The following is a 21,302-nucleotide window of genomic DNA, read 5'->3' on the forward strand; positions in this document are numbered from 1 at the left end:
GAGCTTCTTTATTTGGGAACTGCACTTCAGATTTATTAGAAGTCTAGTTCTCAAATATATTCTTGAATAAAAATTGGCCTTTTTAGGGTTAAGATATAGTTTTGTATTATTTTGAAGAATACATTTGAAGACAACAGTTTCTGAAGGACCAGAGCTAATGAACTGACACTAGTCCCTATGGGTACTCTCAGGCTGTCATACACAAATAGGCAGTTTCCAAGGAGTCCACACACCAAATCTTCAAATAGCAATATAAAATGTTCTTGATTTGTTCTTTGTTTAATACAGAACCCAGCTGTCCATCTGTACAGGAATGGCATTTTGTTACCATCCAGTCAAGTCCTACTCCAAAGCTTTAGCAGGGTGGACGGCTCTTTGCGGCCGTGTTTGGCCTGGTAAGCTCCTGCTGGAAGGAAACTGGAAGATGCTGCCTCACACAGAGCCTAACTTGTTCATCAGAAGGCTGCCATTTCCCTGCCCACAAGAACTCACTACTGTCTTTCCTGAAGCACCAGGCTGTCCTTTCTCCCTTTGAATCCTTCACCTGAATAGCCTGCAGGCTCTGGCTGAGTCTTTCTGGGAGCTGCTTCCTTCAGAAGGGAAGCCAGGATCTGCAAGTTAGTTGCAAGTCCCATTCCTGGCATAGAAGGCATATGAATGTATGTCATCTAAAAGCAAAAATCACATGAGCTGAGTTTATTGTATAAAAATGAACTTTGAACATGTGAAAACCCCAGACACTAGAACTGGGTAGAGGTTGGAAAAACAGCTTCTACTGTACACAGCTTTGGCTGGCTTGACCAGAACAGGAGCCACTTCTGCCATCCACGTTTGCAGGTGGACAAAAAAATACTGCAGTTTTATGGGATGGACAGGCTCATGTCTCTCACAGGGCTGATGGTTGCTAACTTTCTTTGTCCACAGTTATGGCTGAAAAAGAAAAAAAGACAAGTGCTTGTTTTTGCAAAAGCAAGAAACAGGTCTGACTTCTCCCTCCCAGTTGGGATTTCAGTCAAGGCCAGCACACTGAAAGCCTTATTCTCCCCTGGAAGTTCAAGACAGTTTTGTTTAGGGGAAATAGAGGCTTCACCAGCTGCTTTTTGGTAAAAAGAACCTTATAGACAATAGGTGAACCATCCCCAAGAGCAGTCACTTGACATCAGCCACAAAAGCTTTCAGCCTCATGATCAACGAGCCCCTCTGAACTAATATAGGAAGAATTATGATGGCATTTTCCTGAAGCATGTAGCTTTGCCTCTTCCTTTTTGCTGGGAACACAATTACAACCCCATCTCCCAATCCCTTCTCTGAGTTACCCAAGCCAAGTCTCCAACATGGCAAAATGGGAACAGTAGATCATAGGACTTGTCCCATCTCAGCACCTGGCAGTGAAATCCATGCTGGCCTCTTTCTTTTTCTATGACCTTAGACTTCTTTTTAGTTTGTGACTGCACTAACCTCAAAGGCAGAGTTGTTTTTTTCTGAGACACAAAGGAAAAGGAAGCACCTTCAACCCGAAAAGGCAATAAACAGCATGTGCTGTACCTATTTGTGTGTCCACCAAGGATATAAAAAACTGTGGATTAATTTTTAATATTTCTGTGGAGGGGACCAATTCTGCAAGCTGGTGGGCACCAGTCTAGAGCAGCAGGGTCCAACTATCTGCAAATGCTCTCTTGCACTGACCAGATTCACCTCTGGTCAGTGTTTGGGATAGTATGTATATGTAATACTGTAACTGCAGATGTGCAGTTAGGTATTTTTCAAACAGATTCACTGTGATTTAGGTTCTTTACCATTATAGCTTGCAAGCTGTCCTAAATAAAGATTCCAGGCACTTCATATGCAAAACAAACTGTAGGTAAAAGTGAAGATGTGAAGCAAAAGAAGGGCAGGTCTGCTTTAATCTTCATCCTTGACCTAAATATGAAGTAAATAACAAACCTGTAGTAAACAAAGACCAAAGGTAGCAGGGAATGAAATCATTGTGAATGACACCCATTCTTCTGGGGCATGTCCCCACTGAATTGCACACAACTGAATCACTCCAGTCAGATCCAGAGGGATGACTCACATTAGCAAACAAGTGAGCCAGAGATGCGAGGAAAGTAGAAGGGATTGAAGCTATGGCTGCTGGAACACAAATGACTCTGGACCTTCACAATAATCATGGGGAGGTTTATTTTTGGAGAGGACAAGGAAGAGGCAAATGGTAGTGCTCTGCTCAGAAAACAGGGTGCATGGGATGGAATTTTTTCAGTAGCATTTTGGATCATTACTGTTTTGTCTCTTCCAACATGGTGTCATGGAAAAGAAAGAACTGACAGTGAACTTGCAATATAGCATTTCCTCCTCCAGTGGCACTAGTGTTAACTGTACCAATCCACAGTGATTTTTTCTGTCAAGTATTATTCTGCATTTTCAGACTCTTGAAGCTTAGTCTGGGCTCCTCAATATAGACCTGCAACAAAATAAAGGAGAGTGGTACAGATAGTTTTCAAAAAGAGAAAAGTAGTCCTTCAACAGCAGCCATGCTGTTGCCCTCCAGTGTTTTCAGGAAGAAAATGGCTTGTTTCAATATCAGTTTGAAGTAACCATGGCAGAGACAGACGTTTGGTTTCAGAGAGCAGGCAGTAAGTTTATATTGTCAAAGCAAACACTTGGGACTCCAGAGCACAACATCCCTTGTTGTTTACCAAGTGTGTTATGCCAGAATCGGACATGAAGATGCACTTCATGGTAACAAAAGAGGACAATGCCTTTATCCTGCAATTGTGTTACAGTGCTGAAGACTTTAGTTCAATATTTGCCAAGCAGTAAAATGAGCAACGCCTGTCAGTTTGTTGACATAGATGCATCAGCTACCAGAAAAACTATATTGAGCAAACAGCAGTTCTGTTTCAATTGTTGGGGACCAAATTCCAGCCACAGAACTAAGTGCTATTAATTTACATCAGATTAACAAGAAAACTGTTGGAGTCTTGTTCTGATGCTGTCACTGGGATACAACAAACAAGCATTCTTATGCTGAGACACTTTGAAACAAAGTATATTAACAGTTTTGTCAGAGCCAGGCACTACAGCTCTTGCAGACTAAAATTCCATAGGGGATTTAAAATGCTGTAAACATCCTTCCTAGAAAGGCTGAAAACCTAAAAAAGAAGTTACCTTTGCCTTAATACAGAATGTTCACTGTGGCTTCATTGACAGATGTTTTGAAAGGATTAGGTTATAACAAATGTTGGCAGGATGGTACATTTGTACCAAACTGTAATTCTGTTCAGTTACCTGCCTCAGCATAGCCAGGAAGGTTTGAGCAGGAAATCCCTCCTGGGAAGGTTAACGAACCTGGGAAAATTCCTGCTCTTGCCACACACCTGGGCAGATATAGGGAGGATTAGTAATCCCGTTGCACCCAGTCCTGTGTAAGTGGTACAGACCCAAGCCTGACAGCAGCCTAAACGTCTTTCCCTTTCATTCAGTGTGAGACCTCCAACTGCCAGATCACTGTGTCACTGATCTACAGCTGCAATGTGTTTACAGGAGAGTCACAAGCCAGTAGAATGGGTTTGTGCTACATCAGGGGACAGAGCAAACAAAACTGACACATTTCTGCAGAGAAAAGCATGCAACAACATTAAGTTATAGAAAAGATCAAGCATGGTCTCCTCTGTTTACTGCAGGCACTGTTTCAGGAATGACAACACTAAGGCTTCATACATTGCTGACAATCACCCCTACCCCACCAGGCTGAATATGCAGCTTCATTCCTGCAGGTAAAATCTGTCAGAATCAGGACAGGATCAGCATTCATAAGAATCCCTCTTTGCCACACCACAATGAGACAATTTTGCAAAAGCTTGATTGGTGAAATCTGCTATAGACTATGCCTTTGTGCTGCACTGAGGAAAAGCTGGCAATATACTTTTCCCCATCTTGCCCAAGGAATCTCCCTTTCACAGAACATCCTCTGCTACTCACTGGTCTGTAACAGCGTCTTGCATCATTCACCCACTGAAACTGCTTCCAACTGCATGGACTGTACACACTGGGCGTTTACTAACTAGCAAGCACACCAAAACTGGCATAACAAATACCTGGTATATTAAGGCAGAGGCCCACAGTTGGCTTCAACCCATGCTTTTCTAAGACAATGCACATATGTCACAGAGATTCCTCTCCAGCTTATCTAAGCTCTCAGAAAGGCTTTTCATTAAGTTCTAAAAGAGGCCTTGGATGCTAAGATACCATTCTGCTTTCTTAAGTAATGTCACAAGACTTCTAGTTTGGCCACACAGTTGCTTTTTAGAAATGAAAAGGAGATTCTGTGCTTCTGCTTGGGACAAGTGGCAAAATCACTGCAATCTTTTTTTATAAAGAATGGAGGGGGAAAAAAGAGGATCAGGATCTGAGTTCACTCACTCTGGGAAACCAGCCTTTATGTACTGTTTACCAAAAGGATGAGCTGGGGAAAGGGGTGGGGGACAAATGTGTGCATTACATCTCACCTGCTGATTCTCAGGAGTCATGAATATTCTCATAATCCCCAACTCTTGGCCCAACAGGCTGCAGGCCTTTTCATCACAGAGCTTAATTTCATTGAGGATCTGGGAGTTGCTCTAAGCTTCAGCAAGTGGTATAATATTCCCTTGTTTCCACATGAAAACAGCCATGAACCACTCTCTGATGTTTCTTCTCTGTTACTCATCTAGTAATGGCATTTGTCTTTCAGACTAGATTAGATAAATTCTGTTTTGGGCTACGCAGAGATCAGTCAGCAAGTCACAATTTCTGAGGCAGTCAGCATGTTTTTTTTCTTGCATAGATATGCATACATAACATATATGATGACATACTGATATATTTATCAAATGTGATACACTCTTGTAGATAAAACCAAGACAGCAGAAACAAAACTGAAAAGAGACATGAGCAGTAGTGGCAATTTTACCATATACTTTCAAGCCAGATTATTGTAAGCATCTGATCTGACCTTCAGCACCTCACAGGCCTGAGAATGTCACCTGGTTTGGGCATAATTTGCATGCCCATGCTGGCAGGGAAAACAAACAGGGTATGCAAAAATATGCAACAAAGCAGTGTCCAGAAATAAACCTTCACCAGCTAACCTATGGCTGGCTGTACTTCCATAAGCTTTGTGGAATTCCAATTTTCAAGCACCAGGTAATGGAAAATGGCCTTTTTTTTCCTGAAAAGGGAAACATTATCTCCTCCATCTGAAGGATGGACTATACAAAAACTAATAGGAGGGAAAAACGACTTTTTAAAAGGGAAACTCTTATTTTCATTATAGCAATAGTATCCAGTGGTAATGAACCGTGAGTTAAGAAAGAAACATTTAATAGCTTTAAAAATACTTTCTTGTACAAAAATCTAATTAATCAGAGCTTCCAGAAAAAAGTCCAGATAAAAACTTCTGACCACTGGTGAGAGCAGAGGTACTACACAACAAAAACAAAAGGGGTATCATTACCTTCCTGATTACTGGTGGAGGATTTAAAAAATTTGTAGTTTATTTTTGAAGAGTCTTATACGGTTGATATTTCTGCTAATCTTTCTTGTAAGACAGTAGGCAAGGCCTCACACAAAGCTATATATATGCAGTACTGGAATCTTGAGAAAGTATAAGGTGATTTAGCATGAAATCAATGAGGTGAGACAGGGAAGATACTCCATTTGGATGAAACATTTAGTCCGTAATTAGTCCTAAATTACAAAATGGTTTGCACATGCAAACAGCTTTCAGGTTAGGTGGGTTTGATATTACAACTGTTAGATAAACTCATTGTCCACCTGAGATATACAAACATATTCTACAGAGGAATTGCAAATGAAGCATGAGCAGAGTTTGCTTTGGGATACCCTGAATCTGTGCAGGATGTGGAAGTTTGCTTTTCAAGCTTAATACTACTTATTCCATAACATGTAATTATTATGTAGTTCTGTAAGTGCATGAAGAAAATATGTTAATACCCATAGGCATCGATGTGATAGATAATATCCCCTTATGTTTGCACATTCAAGGTACAGTCTACCAACATAAAATAATTAATATCTACATTTTTTAAGGCAAACAGGTGTATGACCATCCTCATTCATCCCCTTTATGCTAGTGTCTTTCATAGCAATTCTGAGGCCTGATGTTCTTGCAGATTTGTCCCAGTGCCTGCGTTGGCTTGTGGAGGCCTTCAGTAAAGGATCCATGCAATACAAAGGGATGGGCTCAAATGACATTCTCATTAAGTTTCTACTGGACTAAGCAGGTAGAGACCATTGAATGGAACTGAACACTTCAGATACTGCAAATATGGCACACCTACTATGTACATGTTAAGACTTGGACAGAGCAGTATTTTTGCTGGGCCAGAAGCTGAACTTTGATGATTCTGGAGGATCCCTTCCAACTCAGGATATTCTATGATTCTGATTTGAGACCTTAGGAATCCATTCCTTGGGAGATATGAAAGACCCTCCAAACATCATGGCACTGACAGTGCAGAGGGCAAATTTATGACTATGCAGGACAGCTAGAGTGGTATTTCTACCTCCTGTTTTGCTACCCATCTCATTCCTCTAGCCTTCCTTCTACAAAAGTATCTTCAAGGAGGTAGAGCTCAGGCAACTCTAGTGTGAAAGGTCTTATTGCTCATAAGATTCAGTCCTGGCATGCAGGAAATCATTGCCTTCCTTATCATCCAAGATCAATCCCTAAACAAACAAACATGACTCCCTTCAAGCAGTGCTGTGCCAGCTTCAGAGATTGGTCAGAAATACTCCTTTGCAACCCATTGTTGTTTAGTGTATGCTGTACTCAGCTCTTGCCTCAGCCTCAACTTCTTCCCAACTAAAACACGTAACACTGGGCTGTTCAAAGGTCATTCTTTGTTTACTTCTTGTCTGCTCTTAAGACAGATGTTTCAAGGCATGACAGAGGATATAAACACATGCACACTGAGGGGAAAAAAGGTGTCCAGGTGTTTAAGCAATGCCAAATATGAAAGAATTCCAATTCACTGCTTTCTCCTTTAATCTGGCAATTCCAGGGGACCAAGCGTGTCACGACTTGTACCCGGAACACTTTCCGCTCGGGTAAGCTCAGACAAGGTCTGCATTAACTCCCCAACCTGCAAGAAAATTATTTGAAACAAAAGGTTCAGATATGTCCTTTTCCCTCCAACAAGCCTGGAAACAAATGGTACAGGAACAAGGTCAGAAAGGAATCATCCGCCTATCATACCACTGAATTCATTTACCTACCTCAGAGCCCATTCAAGGAAAGGGGTGGGATGGGGAACAAGGGATGATATAAAGCAGAATGAAGCTCTGGGGTTGCTCACTACATTGCAAGATTTGACAGGCCTTTGCCAGCCTTCAGCTTCTTTGTGTCTTTCACATAATAGAGAAACATAAAATGAGTAGCCTGTGATCTGGGGGTTGCACTATTAGACGGAGCAAACCCTTTGCAAATGCTAATAGTATTGTAGCATCCTGTCAGGCAGCAACACAAAAAAGGATGTTGATTTTCACATGAACCAGAACAGATGCATTGTAAGGAAGGGTGCAATGAATGTTCCATCTCTACACATCAAAAGCCATAGGCAACTGGCTTGTGGACATGAGGCAAAATACTGCTCCAAATGTTCCTAAATATAGGGGGCATACTGTTACGTTAACACTTATTTCATGAGGCTGGCAAAAAGAAGGCAGTTGTTTGAAATGGAAGTGAAAATGGTCTCCAGTTATGATTTCTATATTAAAATAATATCTAGATCCAAAGAGGCTTTGTTGTGCAATCTACTATTTTCCAGCAGTCTGGAAAAGATGATCCTTTATGAAATAGGAAGTAGATTCAGTCAAAGGTAGAGTTTATGTCATTTCCAGGTGGTAAGGTTGATATTAATAGAGCACAAGTGTGCTTGCCCTTTGCAGTTCTAAGGATGTGGCAGCTGTTGGTCCTGTTCAGTGTTGCTCACCCAGCTCTTTCCTGAGAAGGTCTCTAAAATGTTAAAGAGGATATAAATTTAAGCTACTTGTGTTCTAAATCTTATTATAAAATACTCCTTTAATTCAAACTTCACATCTTTCCCTATATTAGGAATGGTATAAGGTGTTAATAAATGCACCCCTCTGAGTAACCTTCAGAAAGTTCGTTGTTGTCCTTTGGGTGAAAACCTTTAATAAAGCTCATCTTGCTGGTTGTCACTACCAAGAATAGTTCAGAAAGACATTTCAAAGTCCTAATGCAAAATCACCACTGCTCTGGAAGTCCTCCTGGAGCCTACAGCCTCCCAAGAGCAGCAAATAAATAGTCTTCTATCAGTGTTCTGCAACACAAAACACACAAGCATTTGTAGCTATGCCCAGAAAACAGCCTTTCAGCAGAAATGGCTAGAAATATTTCTGGAACTGGCTCTAAACCAGCACCTAAAGCCAATCCCAAGACACTTCAAAGTCAATTTCAGAAATGTTTCTAGAACAATTTATGAGGTCGGCTCTAGAACTGTTTCACAAGCCATTTCAGAAGTACTTTCAGAACTATTTCCTGAATCACAATTAGTCAAAACTAAAATCATGTCTCTGATTTTTAGCACTTCTTAGAGAACAACAGCCTGGATAATTTAATTTTCTGATGTGCTGAAGCAGATGATGGCAGATGCTTCTAGTGGGTACACTAAAATATGCATGGGTTTTCCATTCGAGAACCACAGCATAATCAATTACAATCTCTGTATCCTTTCAACTTCTTCTCTTCCTTTCTGTATAGTATTGTATACTGAAGAATTCTTGACAATTGCCATATTCTGTGAAAGGTCTGCAATTAAAGCTGTGAGGAACTCACAGCACTAGTGACAAACTACAGCTTTAGGAGTTATCTGACTATGTAGGACTTGTCTTGTAAGATTTTTACAATGCATTTTATTTATCTTACTGAATAAAAACTAGTAAGTGATTGATCATAGTCTGTAAAGGCTACTGCAAGGGAAGATGGATTAATGAACAAATTACAAAACAGATCCAAGAGCTCTAAACTCACATTAAAAAAAAACCCCAAACCAGAAAGTTCTTTGGAGATGGGAAGTCATTAAGATGTTTTTTTTCAGATAGCCATACATGCTAAGTTTTTTACCACTGTACATCACATCTGTGTGAGGAAGCATTGCTGGAACATTTCCTTAAAGCACCTCAAGACCTAGAAACACACTCTAAACAGTCAAAAAACCTGTCACGCTGCAACTCTGCAAGAACACAGAAGTATCACCACAGACAGTTCATATGGCAACACCTTCCCTGACATGAAAACATCCCACAGACATTTCCAGTACCAAATTCCACCAAGAACAAAGAGTTCTAGCTGACTTGAAGGGGTCCTGGGTCAGATTTAGAGATATCGTATTTCAACATTTCACAACTGAAGTGATCAAATCCCTTGCATCTTTTTTTAACACAATTGTTAAGAATTACGAAAATTAAATTCTCTAAACTTTTGCTTTGGAACTACATCATAACTCAGTTTAGGTTCAAAATACACTCAGTAAAAAAAACAGATTAATGTATCCTTGATGGTGAAATAGAGCATACCAATACATTTGAAATAGCTAAGAACTTCACTTGATGTTTTCACCCTTTGACTCTATGCTTGTTTTTTACACTTTTAAACATTTCTAAGATTTTCATCTCTCTCATGTTCCGATAACTTAGGATGAGGTTACTAATTAACCTTCAGGAGGAATAATTCTTGAAATCTGTACCTTTTTCGTGAAGAAGTGTCAGAAACCCCCTTGGCCATTAGTATTTAAACCTTGGCTCATAAACGGTTCATCTCACAAAAAACAAATATCTTAGCATATTTACAGGACAATAATGAACATGCTCTGGAAATAAAATATCCACTTATGGAATAACAATATTTGCATTTGCTGATTCCCCTCCCCAAACTCAAAAAGATACAAAAACTACAGATTAGTCGTTGTGCCTTACAATAAATTGGTTTAAGCAGAATCCAAAGGTAGGGAAAAGTTTCTTGAACTCGTCCAAAACAGTTTGGAATGACATACTTTTCAGTACCACGTGAATTTTAGACACAGTTCAAATAACTGTGTTTTCTATCTCAAAATTGTTAATATTCAGCACATCCTTCTTATGCTGCTTACATAACTCCAGCTAATCATTTAGTAAGATATTCCTTGCAAGAGTAATTTTTAAGTGGCCAACTAATAGCACTTATGCCCATTTTTACTAACTTATTATTAAGATTCATACAACTTGCCGTAAGGACTTTCTCTAACCTTAACACAAAATCCTATAAAATCAGTATAAATCACCTGTTGTTTATTTGTCAAGATAATTTTTGGTTAGTTTAACTATGAAAGCAAGCATATGTAGAGCTACAATCCTTCACTGAAACTAACATGCCCACGTCTGCAATTCAAGCTTTGTGGAGCAAACCTGCAGCACCTTCAATATCACAGTTTCCAGTAAATAGTTTGTGTTTGGTTTTTTTTGGTTTTTTTTTTTTTTTTTGTTTTGTTTGGTTTTTTTTTTCTGATTTTGGAAAATTTTTCTTCATCTAAAAGAAAGAAGAAAAAAAAAAGAAAAACATATATTCCTGAAGTCATAGGTTGGTAAGATGACTGCTCTTTAACTCTCAAACCTATTGTCCCAGTAAATGCACCTGAAACTAGCACTCTGTAACAGTCTTCATTTATATGCTGGGTATCAGTTCATTATCTAAACTTCCAGAAAGAAAAGCTTTCAATGCAATGATTTTTCATATGACATCTTTGTCTAAATGTATTACATAGATAGTACATTAATTTATACAGTAAAAGAGAACACTTGGTACAGTTACTCCTAATTTGGTGCCGGCACAGCACCTCTGAATCAGACATTTTGCTGTCATTAGCAGTGTACTTGTTCACAATTTAACAAATGAGAAAAAGAAGGTCAAAGTGACTTCTCAGTTAGGTGCAACAGCACCATGTTCAAACCCCACATTTTATTATTCCTTCAGTTACATTTTTATTCAATAAATATCTAGTTTCCATGGAATACATCATGCTAAGTCTTAGATAAGCAGCACAGAGAAGTCAAAACTAAAACCATAGGAACACACTAGAAGAAATGAACACTGGGCCACTGGATGTAACATTTTGCAACATTTATATTACACAGAAGTTTTAAACAGTGATCTCTAGGTAAACGCAAAAGTTTTTTTCTTTGTTTTGTTTTTTTCACAAAGAACAGACTTATTTGATATACACTAGGGTGTCTGCCTTCAAAATTGTGCAAACTTACATTTCTGAAGTTATCTTCAGAGAATGATGATGACATGCCAATTTTTTCCATTTTTCAAACACTCCTTTGCAGGAATTAATTAAAAAAAAAAAAATCGCAAAACATTCAGTTAGATCACCCCGAAATGTTTAACCTTTCAACATCATTTTATGAGTAGCTCTATGTTAGCTTTTTGTCCACATGGGTGTCCAAATATTTGGGGAACACCTCTGTATTTCCTCTGAGAGTAAACCAAAACAATATCTGTTGGAAAACATTCAGACTCCTTTCTTTTCATTTCAACACATCAAAATCAATCACCTTTTCAAAAGGAAAAGATAAATCTAGGTCAGTTCTTCAGTACATTATCAGACAACTGCAAAACAAACTGTTTCAGTTTTTCAGGACTAACACCTTCTTCCACAGAAGTATTCAGAGGCATATCCAGATCTTCTGTGGCGAAGTGTGGGCAGAAAAATATGGTGGTGATTAACCACCAGGCACCTATGTTAGAGAGCTTATATCATGCTTAAATTTGCCAGAAGTGACATTTTCATGGCAAAACTGAAAGGCAGTGGAAGAAAGATTCCTTACTAATTTTACTATGCTGAATGATAAACATCAAGTGGGTGCAGAAGGACCTTGTGCACAACATTCTTATAGAAGTGATTTTGGTCTTAGAGTAGCTACTAAAAAAATGAAATTAATGACACTTTTCCTGTCAGAAAAGTTGGAAATTGTACATTCTATCCTTCTACATTTCACACATACTTGGTCAGGTTACTCTGTACCTATGGTGAAGGGAGGAGTTAACAAGGGCATCTGAGTCTGTGCAATCCCAGAAATGAAATGTAATTGGCTGTGATTCAAGAGTAACAACAGGTAGAAGGAGCAGTTGTTGACGTTATTTCCTGAGCCTAAACCTTTTAAGATGTCACTGAATAATAGTCTGTACTTCCACTTGAAAGCATTAGAAGAATTATTTGGATGACATCTCTCAATAGTTTTGGAGTTTAACAAAATCCACAACTTCCTCTCAAGATCTCAAAACCATGCTTTTAAACCTGTACCGCAGTGATCAGCAAATGCTTCAACACAGAGCATAACAAATACAAATGTGTTTTAATGTACATACAAATACTAAAATGTTTTGTCAAAATCCCAGGATCATTTGCAGGCAAGAAAATGACAACAGATAAAATCGTTTTATGAATCTGATCCAGCTCTACCATACACAACAGATACCAAAAATAAAAGCTTTTTTCCCTTTCAGGAAAAAAACACCTTAAATGTACAACTTCAGTAAGCTCCCAAGCTATCTCATTGATACATAAGTCAGATTCTTCTGTGCATGTAGCTTCAAAAATTAAATGGGCAGGTGGATTTTAACTGAACTTCTCAATCCCATGAGACATTATTTTCTTTCTCCTCCAACGTTTCAGCATGCTCCCTAAAAGATGGAAAGAGAATGGGACACAAAAGCCATTTCAATTCAGTCTTCGTGCAAGGTATCCTGGAGAAGGCTGCATTCTCGTGTAAAGTTCTGTTGAAACAGAAAGGCAATTATTTTAAGATATGTACAAATGCTTGACAGCACTTGGGCTTATGGTTTTGAGAATAATTTTTGGAAATTACCTGCATGCACATAGTTTTGCCAATAATATACAGTTCTTTGAGCAAAACAAAAGAACCAAAATGCCTTCATGGAAAGCGTTCTCTTAAAACAGATAAAAATAATGAACTGAGAGTAATCAAATAGCCTACAGTGTTTCACAGTACCTAAATAACTAGTCAGTAATTGTATTTCTCCTAAGTTTCATATCTGCTTGCAGCATAAAAGCTGATAGTTCTGCAGTTTAGAAGCAAGAAGCAGCAGCAGCCAGGCAATGGAATAAAACATAGGAATTTTCACAAAGTCTGTATGAAAATGTGCATTTAAAAGAGAAGAATGAGATAACTGTAGCAATCTTTTTATGATCTAAACATAATTACCTGTTTGTACAACCTATTTTTCTTGATGGAGGGCTTCTATGAAGGCTTCAAGTTTCTCCTGGATTTCCCGAACTTTTTCTGGAGGAATTAAAAAGATCACCATTCAAATACCTATTACTATTAAGTACCTAGGGACAGGTACAAAAAGAAAAAAATAAATAAACCCCAAACACACAAAAACCAAACCTGCAAACATGAGCAAGAACTAATGCTGTCATCAATATTACTCTATGTATTTTCTTAATTATGAAGATTTACAACATTTTTCTACATCAGAAAAAATGAAACCCTGTCCCATTTGAAGAACTCCTACATATTTTATGATTATAATGCTAACTTAATAACTCAAAAATTTACTGAATGAATCCAGTACTAGAAACATTGTATTTCAAAAACCTGAAATTTCCATCAGATCACGCACAGAAGAACTACTGTACACCTGTTCCAGGTGCCTGTTAGCTTTTAACAGTGCCCACTAACCCCTTTCTTCTTCAACCAAATACCCTTACTCTCCACAGCAATCATAACAAACACCACTAATCATTCTAAATAAGTTGAAAGCTAGTGTCCTTTCACCACAAAGAATTTCAGGGAACCACACATCAGTATTCAAGACATCTCCTCAAAAGGGAATGCACAATGTTAAGAATGTTTAAAACCTGCACTTTATTTCCCTGCATTTCAGCAGTAACCAGATGATGGGGGCAGAATCTCATTTTATATAAAAATTGAAGCTGGGAGCTTATTTCTCTGCAAAAACACGGCTTGACCACAACTACAAATAGTTACTAAGAATTAAAAGGCAACATCGATGGGGAAAAATCCAGGGGCTTAGGCATTTTTCCACTCCTTTCTCGATTCCATAGAACTCTTGTCATCATATAACCTATTTGATTTATTAAATTGCTTATGAAGCAAGATTTAGAACATAGCTGGAATCCAAAGCCTGTGAGATTTCCTGCTTCTCTCTCACCACATCCTCATTTGAAGCTCCTTCTGTGTGTGATTATAGCCATGAAAAACACACACTTCAGAAATATGAAGGAACAGGGGGAGAGGAGCAGGACAGACAAAAATAAGTTAGATGAGCATAAACACAGACAAATATTTTTTTCCAAGCTAAAAATACTATTGGATTAAAGCCGTATGTTCCCTTGCATGAGATACAGGGTTTGAGCTTTTTTAAAAAACTTTTAATAATGTTTTCTTTTCTTTAGCATTTCCATATGTTATAAATTTGCTTTGCTGAGCTGAAGTAACAGCAAAACAGGAAGAAAAATAAAACAATCTGCTTCAAATGGGATACATAAGAACGAGAGGGAAAAAAGTTTTCTCCATAGAGAACATTTTAATGTAGCTACAGGACCAAAAGTTTAATTGAACAAAATGACAACCCCATAAACAGACATAAAAAGCATTTTAGAGTAATAATAAAAATGATAACAACAATAATAATAATAACTCAAACACCTGCAGTCCTTTTCTAATAGAAATAAAGAATTTTAGTTAGCATTTGAAAATAAGGAAAATAGCCTGACTGAGGATGAAGAAACCTTAAAGTTCTATCTTTATCTTGTAATTCTTAGGTGATGAAGGGCAAGCCACTGAGACTTTCAACACTTCAGTGTGCCCTTCCTCAGTTGTGCTCATCTACAAACACAGAAGTACAGTGAAGCTGAATCACACTCTAGGCCCTAAATAAAACACCTAAGAACTTCTTGAATTTCAGCTGATTTTTTTTTAAAAAATACTTTGATATTAAATGAAGATTACAGTCATTGTGAGGGCAAAAGCTGTAAATTGTAAGTTAAGAAACAGCAGTAGCTGATTTTTACCAGGTTAAAAAAAAAATTCTGATTCAGTTCAGCAAAATCTTTGAAAGCTGTCAAAAAAACCAAAAAGGTAGACCCATGATCACTTCTCCTCACTAAGCACATTCAAACTGTTCCAATTACTACCTTTTTAAACGAAAAAAAGAATATGCCTTGTTTTCATCTCAGTATATAAAATTTTCATGTAATGAAAAAGTTATTTCTATGGTATTTATTTAGGCAAATAACTTGCTACCAATACTGCTGCTCTACGAATGTTTACAAAGTTACCCTTTGAAATAATGTATTATTTTGGATAGAATTAACATATTTGTTCACCACACCTGGACAGATGGGGCTTTGAGCAACCTGGTCTAGTGGAAGGTGTGTTTGTGCATGGCAGAGGGGTTGGAACAAGATGATATTTATGGTCCCTTCCAACCCAAACCATTCTATAATGATTCTGGTTTTGGAAATTACTAATCCTGAACCTTGGTCTCCAAAATGAACTGCAGGTGCCAGTGACAAAACAGGAGATTAGATCTCACAACTAAGGAGATGTCTTCATATTGTGCTTTCAGTAGCTTTCTATGATACCTTTTTCCCCCCAATTGCTACATGCTTTCCCAAGTGTGTCCTTTGTATTGATCAAGCCATTAGACCCAGTGAAAGCAGGCAGATTTAGCAGTATTAAATACAAGTATTTAACTTCCTCAACCTCTTGTTAATGAAATATTCCAGTCCTGAAAATTAATAGCATTAGCAAAAACCTGTAATTATTATTTCACCCTTAAAAAAAGATTTGTGCCAACAAAACTATTCCAATTTTCTGATTATGGTATATTAAAATAACAGGATAGCAAATATATATTCCACCAGAATATACTGAATCAGCTGTGTTTGGTCAGAGAACAGACATACTAAAATTGACTTCATTTTATGAGCACTTTATTAGTTTTTATACTTGGACTGAATTGAAATGATTACTTAACTGTAATAATTACGAGGTCTTGAGGTAATTTAATACTTTGAAATAACATGCTGGCTATTCTTAAAAAGAACAATTACAATGACTGCCAAATAGCTGCAATTATTCATCCTATGCCCTGTATTTTTAGCTGCAGTAAAGCCCGCTGCAGCAGCAGACCCCAGCCAACCTATTCCACTTTCCCCCAAATCCATTCTGCAGCACAGAGCAGCAGTCTGATGAATTGGTTTACTTTTTAAATAGGCTAATGGCAGAGTTACGCATTTACACAACATCAATTTTAATAAACTCGTAAATATAAGTGCACAGCCAGAACATTTCTAATGACTGCAAGTGCAGGGTCTGCAATTCTGGGATACCCACCTTCAGTTTCACCAGCACCATGTGATTAGCATGTGGAACAACAACTAATTCGTAAAATTCAAGAGAGATATTACCCATCTTTAAGAAAGTTTTTGGCTCTGTGAAATGCACAAGCTTCGTACCCACATTTGCAGGGTTTTGACTGACACCCAGATCAAAATACTAACTGACTTACACTTGTAAATTACAGTACATTCTGTTTGGAGGAAGGTTTATCAACATGGCAAACCCAGAAAATCCTCTGGGTTTCAGAGAAGAATATTTATTGCACAAGTTAATTAAGGGATAGACAAAAAGTGATCTGTTGCGCTTTCTAGGTTTTGTGATGCTGTGTTTTTCCACGTACAAGTAACCCACAGATTAAAAGCATTCAGTTTGCTAGCAAATTACTTTTGTAACAGGTTGAACTACCCCAGCACTGTTATATAATGCTTCCGTGTCACAGAAGGCTGTTACAGCACTACAATCTTACAACATAGTAGTGCAGAAATTTAAATATACAGTATTGCTTACACTGGATTCTAGAAAGATGATGTGCACTTTAGTAGTGCTAATGCAGACCTGAAGTTACAAATATGCGATTCTTCCAGCACCTGTTAAATACTGATCAAAAATCAAATTAAATCAATGAAGAATAACTGGAATTAAATCCTTGTTTCCATCTTAGAACAGTAAAATTCACAGGCCTAGGGGCCATGAATGGCTATTCTATTTCCCATTTACCCTCTGTTTACCTAAAAGATAAGCTCTTCATACATCTACTCATTATGCCTCTTGATCTAGTCATGAATACTTCCATAATCCTCCCTCCATATCCCATAAAACTTCACCGATGGAATAAGGAAATTCTTTATTCAGATGTCTTGACATCCTCATTCATGTTCAGTCTCTCCTGATCTCCATATGAAATGTTATTGCTACCCACTCATTTTCTTTTCATTAATCCTGTGATCTTAAATCTAAAAGGCTCAAAACCAGACTAATTGATCTGTAATGAGGATTTGGATACACTCTGAACATAGAAAGACACAGGCAGATAAAGTTTGGTTTTCCTAATATCATAAGCTGGTCAAAAGAGGAATCCCTGAAATATTCAGTCTTAGAAGGAGTGCTTGTTTTCTGATTGCTGCCTTACGTGCCTGAGCTTTTGAACAGTGCTAAAATGAAGCAGCTGAAGCAAGTTATAAAGTGCATCTCCTGAAGTAAGGCCAAATAATCTCAAAATAAAATAAACACAAAAGCTAAATACATTACAGATTTATTTCAAATAAATTCAAAGTAGTCAGAAAAAGTTTTCTGGATACTTATCAACTGCATTAATTGGTTTAATAAAAGATGTGGCCTTTGCCCACAAAACCTGTTGCTTATGGTTCTGAAGATAAATGAAGTTTGAGACATTCAAATACATATTTACCTGTATAAAGTCAGTAGTTTTAGTACAGAATTTTAAAGATATTCATGTCTGTCTACACCAGAACAGGCTGCACAAGTACTTTGGGCAAATTAAAAGGCTTTCCATTCCCATTTACAAATTTGCCCATACGACATCAAATTTCAGTTGCAGCATCAAAAAAAAAAAAAAAAAAAGTAACATCTTTCTGGACACAGATTCATCTTTATTTTGTACTTTGATGAAACCTACAGCATCAAACCACCACAAAAAAAAAGTGTTAATACCTTATTATAACTCCTCCTGTTCTACACTGAAGTGATGTCTATCCAACAAATGTTTACATGGCTTTGATATTTGAAAGTTCATGTTTGTTACTCCTTTGGCTCTGGATTGTGTTTAGATTTCAGTTCTCCCCCCCACTTTTTTTTTTTTTTTTTTTTAAATCTTCCTTCCTTTCTTAATCCCTTCCTTGCCTACAAACATTCTCACTGCTTGCTGTGCCACTTCTATGTTATGGTTAATTAACTGTAGAGGTAGAAATGTTGAATTTACCACTCTGAATGCATCATCTTTCCTCTAATAAAAAGGAAAGCCCAGTCAGTCACAATTCATCAGAATGCCCAGGAGCACACCATTAAGAACTAGGGATGTCAATCCAAAGTTTTCTATTGAAAGATGATTTTTTGCTTAGGGCTACCTAAGACACAAACCCCATAGTTCTGTACAATCCCCATGAACAGTTAGATGGAGAAGAGATGGAGGAAAAATCTCTTATTCCTTGATTTTCCAAGGGCAGTGAGAAAGCTTTACTTCTTGTGGAAATAGTATGAGGCAGCATTCTCACAGCCACTCCAAATAATGCCCCAGAAAGCAGACTTTCCAACCACAGTTACAAGACCTGTATCAACATGCTTACTTGTGCCTCATGCAAACACTACCATAATTCACTGATCATTGCAAGGTCATGTCCTGCTCAATTTTAGAAAATCCTTTGAAACTACCCATCACGTTTTTTGCCAGTTTCCTCTTGTTCACATACCATATTTCCATCTGGGTAAGACCAAGGGGAAAGCTAAAATTTTAAGGGGGGGATAAAAAAAAGGTAAAACCACCCAGGCTGCCCTTAAAGGGACAGAACATCATTTGTCATCTGCAAAGACAGATTTATAAGTAGAGGGCCTCCTCTGTTCCTTTAAGGTTGCATAACAGATGGGAAGTGAATGGACAGTCAAAGGGTCAAGAAAACACATGGGAGGTGCTGCTTGTCTGCTATATGTATGTTCCCAGCATAAGAAAGAGGTCAAGATTGTAACTGCATGGCTGGGTGCTGGAAAGGCCTTTTCTTTAAGTTGTTACAAAGACAAACGCTGTTCCTCATCCTGTTGTCAAACCGCTATAAATATTGTTCATCAAGAGAATTTCAGCAGCTGAAAGTTTTTTTAAAAGAGGTTGGGCAAGAGAATGAATCATGTGAATGATTCTTAAACAATTAGCTCATTAGTGTAATAAAAGCACTGCAGAACCTTGAAAAGTTTAAATGGAATTTATAATAGTTCATGAAGTAAATCCATGAATCATTAGGAATATATAGCCTTTAAAATGCAAGCTTGCAAAAAATAGCCAGCATGTTCTTTAGTTACCACTAGTTAAGTGAAGGAAGATGTTAACTGACGCTACATCATAGTAGCTACATCGCAGTATTGTTCCAAAATGTTTCTTATGTGTTGCAATCCAGATTTGAATATGCATCCAGTCTGAGTTCTTTTTAAATATTCTGACTTCAGTTTAATTGTGTTCTTTCTATAAATTTTGACTTCAAAGAACACTCACTGGAATGGGATAATTATGATATAAACCTGTTGTAAACACATTTATAAATCAGGCCTCCTCTCTCAGACATAGAAAGCCATCCCACTATTATATTCACCAGACTCACTGACAGCTTTTTTACTTGCCTTAAATCCCTTTGCCATCCTGAGGTAAAAGGTATTTTAATCTGGGCAACATCTACAATACCTCTATTCCAGGCATCAGCTGCAGAAAGACAACAAGAAGGACAAAGAGATGCCCTAACTATCCAGGTGCAACATGGGAGAAGCTTTCATTATTACACAGACAAAGATAATATTTCAGTGTCCTCTCAGAAATCTTTATTTTAAACCATAGAATAAGACAAGGTGCTAAACGAATTATTTCAGTATCACTATTAAAATCTCCAAGGGTCAGCCAACATATCAATTTCATGGATATGAGTTCATCAACAACTGCCTGCTGGTGACCTGGTTGAACATTTCCTTTTGCATGGTCTTAAAAGGAAAAATCCTCAAGGAGCCTGTTTCCTACAAAGACATATTTTCCTTTTCCCTGTTGTAGGTAAATTCACCTTCAAAACAGGAAAAGATTGCCTCCAGATTGTATATTTAGCCTGCTGTAGAAATGCAATAAAATTAAGAAGTCAGTTTAGACAGAAAAACACCCCGAGTCACAACTGCTATCACTGAAGTCACTTTTGTTGCAAATATTAATACCATATCAATTATTAATCCCTGCACAGCATACCTGAGCAAAGCTGCCTGCACAAAAACAGTATTACTTTTATTTTAGGCTAAAGAGAACCAGGCAGCAGCAGAAAAGACCTTGTCTGAAAGCACTGGAATGTTATTTTAGCATTACTAATAATGATTTTTAGTTCCAGAAATGGGACTTGTGTATTGTGCTGATGAAATTGTAGATTACTAATCAATGTCTTGATCTATAGCTGCTCCAGATTCACAAGTGAGAGCTCTGCAGATTAACAAAATGTTTTTGGCCACAAGTTTCCCCCCTCCCCCAGTGGAACAGAACAGAAGCTGACTGTGTTTCTTGGAGCAATCCCCAGGGCTCCTCAGGCTGGTAAACACAAAATCCTTCTGTCTCTGACAGAGCCTTTGAGAACTGAGATACAGGACTGAAACAAAACTGATAACTATGTAGACTACTGACTTTATACCAGACATGTTTCTATGGGTTATTACACATCAGTCCCACTTGCCTATGAAGATGAAACCAAATATTACCAAACCATGGTGTGAGATCATGAACAATATACATTTCTACACTGTCATTAAGGTCAGCCTAAGGTACCAATGATCATTACTCTGTATTAAGTTGCAAGTTTATGGGAGTCACAATGTCTGCAATAGCAAGGTAGGAGTTGGGAACCTTTCAGTCCTCTGTCTCTACCTTAGATTTTTTAATTAAAACTCTTCTAACAACTCAATCTTTCAACAGAATATAGCTGTGCTGCTTACCGGACAGCTAGAAGGAGCTTAGTAGCAGAATAACAAGGCAACCTTATAAAGCAGACTCATATCTGGAATCAGACTTAGAGATAAAGAAAGATTGAATTTCAAAATCAAAACTAGAATAAATCAGAACATGATAGTATTCATTATTTCGGGCAGAAACAGTAAAAAGCATA

General features: G+C 37.7%; 1 protein-coding gene across 5 annotated transcripts in view; it reads right to left on the bottom strand.

Moving 5' to 3' along the window:
* Positions 1-10,971: 10,971 nt before the first annotated feature.
* Positions 10,972-21,302, bottom strand: part of OPA1 (OPA1 mitochondrial dynamin like GTPase) — a 52,305-nt gene continuing 41,974 nt past the window's right edge. For 4 of the 5 annotated variants that reach the window (XM_050308017.1, XM_050308015.1, XM_050308016.1 and 1 more), the window contains 2 exons: positions 13,288-13,365; positions 10,972-12,838 (listed from right to left, as the gene is read on the bottom strand). In XM_050308017.1, the coding sequence (XP_050163974.1) occupies positions 13,301-13,365 (65 nt within the window). In that variant the 3' untranslated portion in view covers positions 10,972-12,838; positions 13,288-13,300. The remainder of the gene's footprint in view (positions 12,839-13,287; positions 13,366-21,302) is intronic. The other variant, XM_050308014.1, reaches the window with a different exon arrangement.

The sequence above is a fragment of the Myiozetetes cayanensis genome, unplaced genomic scaffold (assembly GCF_022539395.1).
Source record: "Myiozetetes cayanensis isolate MyiCay16 unplaced genomic scaffold, myiCay2020 scf13, whole genome shotgun sequence".
In the NCBI taxonomy this organism is placed as follows: Eukaryota; Metazoa; Chordata; class Aves; order Passeriformes; family Tyrannidae; genus Myiozetetes; species Myiozetetes cayanensis.